The 6619-nt window shown below is 40.4% G+C and overlaps 1 protein-coding gene across 1 annotated transcript in view; it reads left to right on the top strand.

The window, feature by feature from the left end:
• Window positions 1–5086, top strand: part of LOC132991262 (recoverin-like) — a 5751-nt gene extending 665 nt beyond the window's left edge. Inside the window, exons 2-4 of the mRNA XM_061059949.1 lie at window positions 830–1395; window positions 3660–3771; window positions 4737–5086. Of these exons, the coding sequence (XP_060915932.1) occupies window positions 1015–1395; window positions 3660–3771; window positions 4737–4822 (579 nt within the window). The 5' untranslated portion in view covers window positions 830–1014 and the 3' untranslated portion in view covers window positions 4823–5086. The remainder of the gene's footprint in view (window positions 1–829; window positions 1396–3659; window positions 3772–4736) is intronic.
• The last annotated feature ends 1533 nt before the right edge of the window (window positions 5087–6619 follow it).

Here is a 6619-nt window from a genome sequence, read left to right as displayed (position 1 = left end):
TTTTCTATACCGCCATTTAAGCTACAAATCCCAGTTTGTAAAGTCACAGGATGGACTCACTTCAGTACCTGCTTGTTGCACAGACAGCAGGGTTGACTCTGGGAAAAAGAGGCACATCTTTATCAGCACCATATGGATCTTACAGATATCAAGGTTCACATTTCATTTTAGAGTTTAACTCCACGATCATATAGAAGAAAAACATCTGGATGTCTGCGGGATCTTTAGTTGTTAAGTGTCACTACAGAACTGCTTCATATTTCACATGTATTTAGAGCTTTAGTCAGCATGCAGTGAGAATATTTATATTTGATTATTTAAAGCGTGTCTTCATGACCCTGATGAGGCCAAAAGCCGAAACGCGTCGGTCTAATTTGTTAATAAAGTTGATCTTCACAGTATAAGCGTTGCCGGAACATTTTGACCTGTTCAAGCTTTTCACTCTCCATGCACTTTGCTAGTTGGTGAAGTAGTGCCAGAAAATCCCGCTCTGCTTCAAAAAATGTGTCTTCAAAATAATTTCTCACTTGTTGGTAGTATTTATTGTAAGTTATGCCATGCTGCAGTAACATAGGGTTATGTTTTGGCTATTGTTGTAGAGTTGATGTGTTATCAGCAAACAAATTGAAGTCTACTTTGAGTCTTGACACAAAGTGGACTAAAGTTTAGTAGACATCACAAACACTCTAATGAACTAAACTTCACATGTAGATGCAGAAGCACTCCAGCTTTGACCTGCGTTGCACCTTGTTCGTGACACCTCTTGCTGCTATTACTGATTGTTGATTGGCTTAATTGGCTTATCAAGTGGTTTCTGCTCTCTTCACAGCACTTGCTTCTGTGGGCTGTAGGCCAGGATCAAGAAGGACACTGCAGCCATACCACCGGAATTGTCCTCTAATTACCGCTTTCCCAGCGTAGAGGAGGTAACTCCATAGGTTGGAGACGTGTCTTGATTGCACCAAAACAATCATCACTTTAATATTCCTCAAAAAATACTAAACACTATCAACAATGGGAAACACCAAGAGTGGTGCCGTGTCCAAGGAGATTCTGGAGGACCTTAAACTCAACACCAAGTTCTCAGAGACGGAGATTGTCCAGTGGTACGAAAACTTCAAGAAGCAGTGTCCAACGGGGCGCATCTCCAAAGAGGAATTTCAGATCATCTACAGCAAGTTCTTCCCAGAAAGTGACGCCCAAACCTACGCCCAGCACGTCTTCCGCTCTTTTGACACAAACGACGATGGCACACTGGACTTCAAGGAGTACATTGTTGCTCTCCACATGACTTCAACGGGAAAGACCACCAGAAAACTGGAATGGGCCTTCTCACTGTTTGACGTGGACAAGAACGGGTACATCACCAAGTCAGAGGTCAAGGAAATCTGCACGGTGAGTTTTGGGGAAAGAGAATTTACGTAATAGCCTTGCTAAAGGATTGTAGTCTTTATTTAGCATCTGGTCAGTGTCTGAAGGAACAATGCTCTTAACTTCTACACAACTGGAACTAAATAGACAACAGTATCATCTGTAAAGAAGTTCATACTAGACCAAAGTAGAAAAAGGAATAACTGATTGATTCCCTGACATTCTTTTCTTCAACGATACAGCATTAGCAACATTGAGGAAATGAGCTCATAGTAAACAGTATCATCTGCATACACGTTTATAGTAACCTAGCTTGAGCTGTATTCCTGAGCATCTTCCAGAGTCAGATACGGCAGGAAGGTTTTTCAGATATCACTTGTGTGTAAACCGACTTTAAGTGTTCAGTTAAGGTTCCTCTGAGTTCTTTGAGAGAGGAACATGTAAACACTTTTGGTGGTTTAAAGAGCTGATTACAAGTGAGTGAAAAGGATTGTCAATTGAATTGTTACCCAGATAGCGCAGGACATGAAGAGATAGAGGATCACAGCGACTGAAATATATAAACACTGTGAATATAAAGCCACATGAACCAAATTTACATTTGAATATATACGCACATAAAGATCAGAGGAAAGTTTCTGGATAAGGCACGTGATTATAGTCTCAAAAGAAAGATTTTATTTGTCAATGTTACTCTGAATAGCTCAACCTTTAATAATGAATGCATTAATAAAAACTGCACATCATCCCATGTTCATACCCTTGTTAGTTACCTTCCTATTTAAACAGGATTAAACTTTAATTGATGCCGATAAACAGTTGAGGATAAATTAAGGGTTAAGCCTACGGACAGCTTTGGAGTCAGGACAGGAGTGTAAATATAGACGGTTCTAACAGGAGGTTGTTGTATCCTTAAAAAAGATGTCACAAAGTATTTTAAACAGAAGAGACATTATTTTGAACTATTTGACAAATTAAGAGTTATAAGACATCACCCTGACTCTGCAAGTGGGCATCAAACAAAGTGGCTTTGGGTGAGACAGAAAAACACTATTCCAGCCTTTTTTCAACACACAAACTTCTGCCTTTACCGTCTACTCTCCCACTTCCAAGTCTTTGCCAACAGGAATGAAGCTACATTCATACACAAAATTGCATCAGCTTCCCCTGTTGATGCAAAGCTGCAGGTACTCCTGATTCACACGAGTTCCTTATTTAAGATTAAGGTTACTTGCAATGCATGAAAGATCAGTGAACGATGGGCCCAATGATTTTACTGTTGAGTGTAAACATCAATGACATTTTGCAGGACCCCATAGCCCAATTTAACAACTCAATTATCCTATGAAAAACTAATAAATAAGCCAAAAGCATTTCATATGAGCTATGTTAACCATGTGTTGAATATTCAATGTGCATAAGCAGAAAAAAGATGAAGTATAAACAACAGTATCATCTGCATACTGGATGATTTGGGACTGTTACTTTGGTTACTGGTGCAACTATGTCATACTAAAACAAAATGGTGTGCTGATGGCAAACTACAGCACTGAGAAATGTCTTAATGTAGCGCACACTTACTTTGTTTTTGATTTTTTTTGGTGTATTTTTCTTACAATTAGCTCAATTACGTGGTACGCATGGCACTCTCTGCAGCGAGGTATAGCCTAGCTTTTGTGCTGGTACTCCATACTGGTATTTCAATGAAGGGGCCAAGCTGACCACCATCTCCTGTGGCTGATACACTTACAGTTGACACGTATCTCATACATGTTAAATGCTGCTTTTATAGATCCAATCTGTCAATGTCCCAGGACGTCATATACAAGTCCGATTAAAAGTGACGGAGTAAGGAACCCAACATTAACATCCAGCATTAAATTACACAACAAAAATACACTGCCCTATTTTTAGGGGGGATTTGATTCATTACTTCCCCTTCAGATCTATTTGAAGCCACCACATTTAAATTTAGAAGATTAGAGGGGTCTAATCACAGAACAATGACAGGGCAGCCAAAGAGCAGTTTGGGTAATCCCTCGCTCGCAGAGAGCGTGTTCTGTATTTCTTCAATGGACACATTAACAGTTCATAGTGTTTGGGATTCAATGAGTATTTAGGTTTGATGGGTCCTCTCCTTTTGTAGTCATTAAAGTAAGAATAATAGATTTAACAACATTTCTGACTGAGATTACTGGGAAGATTGAATAAGGGAGAACTGGTCCAAGAGGACACCACAGGTCCAATGAGTCTACCAATCTGTGTTTTATGCTTTTTTAATCCAACAGGCTATTTTCAAGCTGATTCCTAAAGATGAACTGTCTCATCTGGACGAGGATGAAAACACAGCTGAGAAGAGGTCAGATAAACTCTGGAAGTTCTTTAACAAGGGCGATACCGGTAAGCTATCATAGAGACATTTGAGATGGGAATTTTTACAAAACGTGTCGTTTTCTACATTAAAAGGCCTGATTCCTAAAAGTATTGCATGGCTTTTGCGCCCTCTAATCCTCTGCAATTGAGTCAAAAAGACATTCCAACACACAAAACATGCACAAAGGTGTAAATGCTCCCTTAACTGCGCTGCAGAGCAGACATCTAAGCCAGTTGGCAGCAGGAGCCTCTTAGTGGATGCTGCATTGTCCTAAACCGGCATGGAAGAAATGGTTTTCATGACCGCTCGTCCATTTAATGTTACAAAGTTTTCCAGCATACTGAAATGGAATGTCTTTGAGACTCTACCAACTGAGCCACAAGCGCCGTCAGTGACCAAGCTATTATTAGCATGGCTACTAACAACCCCACTGCTGCTAGCATCCTGATTTAATGTGGGCTTCCCAGGTCGTTGTCAGCATCATTGGATTGGTAGTATCCATTGGTGTTTCTCTGGGTGGTACGATCTCTTTTTAACAATAAATCCAATTTCTTGACTGGATGAGCTTCATCTTCCCAATTACTTCCAAATTCTCTCAAGTGATGACCATGATAACTTAAACTTCTTTGAGCTTTAAACTTATTTAGCTTAACTCCAGGGTAAGCTATCCGTGTATGAATTGGCCTGTTCAGAATATTTTTCAGTTCCAGGTGTCTTTTAAGGTTATTTTGATTTGGAAAGTTTTTCTTTGTAAACCCTGCATGTGACTTCATGTACCACCGGGTGTACTGGTCCTAAAATAAAGAGTTAACCATGGTTAGGTAATCTGTGATACACAGAAGGGGACCCGATGGAGATCATCATAGGAAGACACTTTAAACCTTTTTCACCTCTTGAAAAGTTGAATTGCACTATGACAGCCAGCTCTCCTTTAGATCCCCTCCATAAGCTGCACTAAACTTCCTCTTTCTCTTTTCCTTTCTCGCTGCAGATCGAGTGGCAGAGGGCGAGTTTATCAAAGGCGTGTTGGAGAATGAAGCCGCCCTGCGTTTGATCCAGTATCAACCTCAAAAGTAACTCTTTCCCCAAAGTCCCCGTTCCCCTCTCCAGATCCGTCTTTTCCACTTTTACTCTTCGCTCTTGCTGTTACCATGACACCCGACTGCATCGTCACCACGTGTGTAAATACAGCGGGTGTGACGCTTAGCGCCCCCGTCGCTTCAGAGTAAACATTGATACAGGATCTCCTTCTGTGTTTTTATTATTATTAAGTTTGTAACCCATGTCTGTGAGCTGTTTTCTTAATCACACGGTATGTTTCTATCAGTGTTAAAAAACAAACAACGCAAAGCAAAAGTGATTGCCTGAGAATACGGTTACCATGGCAACCATGTTGAAATTTCACAGGATGTGCAGGTGACGGCTGTCCACCTGGAAGTCGATGTATCATTATTTATTTTTCCAATAAGACAAGCTTTTTCACTGACGTCGCCGTAGATGAAGACAGTCGCTAGTTCGTTGAATTTTCTTTAAAATCTAATCATTAAAGGCTTTATATGTGATTTTTTGATCCAGCAGATGTCGTCCTTGAGCACCAGCATGAAACCAAAACAACTCGCGGTGCATTGTGGGTTAGCATGCTAATGCTAGTGATCTTTATTATGCTCGTATCTTCACACTGCATGTAAATTTACCTGAAATGAGCGTGATCTAGAAACACAGTTAAGCAGTGAGTACAGTATGTTATTCTTCTTTTCTCTAGTCCCTCAATTAAACAACTTTTATACACGAGGGGAGGAGTCAGCCGGCCGTCCCGGCGATGTAAACAAAGTGAAGATAGGACTCTGAAAACTCTGAAAACATCACAGACAGTGGGACTCGGGTGTTACACCCATTGTAGACAGTCATGACTCACAGAGTTATTTTCAGAGGAGATACTTGATTTATATATTTAAGTGTGAAAAATCGCATATAAAGCCTTTAAGGCGAGTCTTAGCAACCCGAGCTACATTTAAATATGATAACATGTCATGTGCTTTAGTTCAAGTCTCATTAACATGAAATATGTCTTTGTTTCTCTCCTGGAATGACTTTTAAACCTCCAGCTGACATGCAGAGAGGTGTACTCGTACCCTGGCTTTAGTTCTGATTGATCGCTGTGTGTCACTGTGTCCGATCCTTCCATATTCACAATACTATATTTGATGTTTCAGTAACGTTATATTCACCAGAAAAGGTTTGTTCATGTACAACAGCATGTAAAACTGGATTTACCTTCACAATAAATTCAATAACTTCAAACCACGATATTGTAATATAATTTAAGGTGTCCGAAGTCTTTCTTTTACACTCTGTTGTCGTCGTGGCAACGGACTTCAGCTTGTTTGTTTCTTTACTCGTCTTCTGACTACTCAAAGCTCTTTTACACCGCAGGTCACACCTACACATTCACACGCTGATGGTAGAGGCCGTTGTGTGAAGAGTCCGTCAGTATCAACTCATCCATTCATACACATTCACACGCTGATGGTAGAGGCCGCTGAGTAAAGAGTCCGTCAGTATTAACTCATCCATTCATACACATTCACACGCTGATGGTAGAGGCTGCTGAGTAAAGAGTCCATCAGTATTAACTCATCCATTCATACACATTCACACACTGATGGTAGAGGCCGCTGAGTAAAGAGTCCATCAGTATTAACTCATCCATTCATACACATTCACACACTGATGGTAGAGGCCGCTGAGTAAAGAGTCCATCAGTATTAACTCATCCATTCATACACATTCACACACTGATGGTAGAGGCTGCTGAGTAAAGAGTCCGTCAGTATTAACTCATCCATTCATACACATTCACACACTGATGGTAGA

The sequence above is a fragment of the Labrus mixtus genome, chromosome 16, assembly GCF_963584025.1.
Source record: "Labrus mixtus chromosome 16, fLabMix1.1, whole genome shotgun sequence".
NCBI classification, from domain to species: Eukaryota; Metazoa; Chordata; class Actinopteri; order Labriformes; family Labridae; genus Labrus; species Labrus mixtus.
This window is presented reverse-complemented; position numbering and strand designations above follow the sequence as displayed.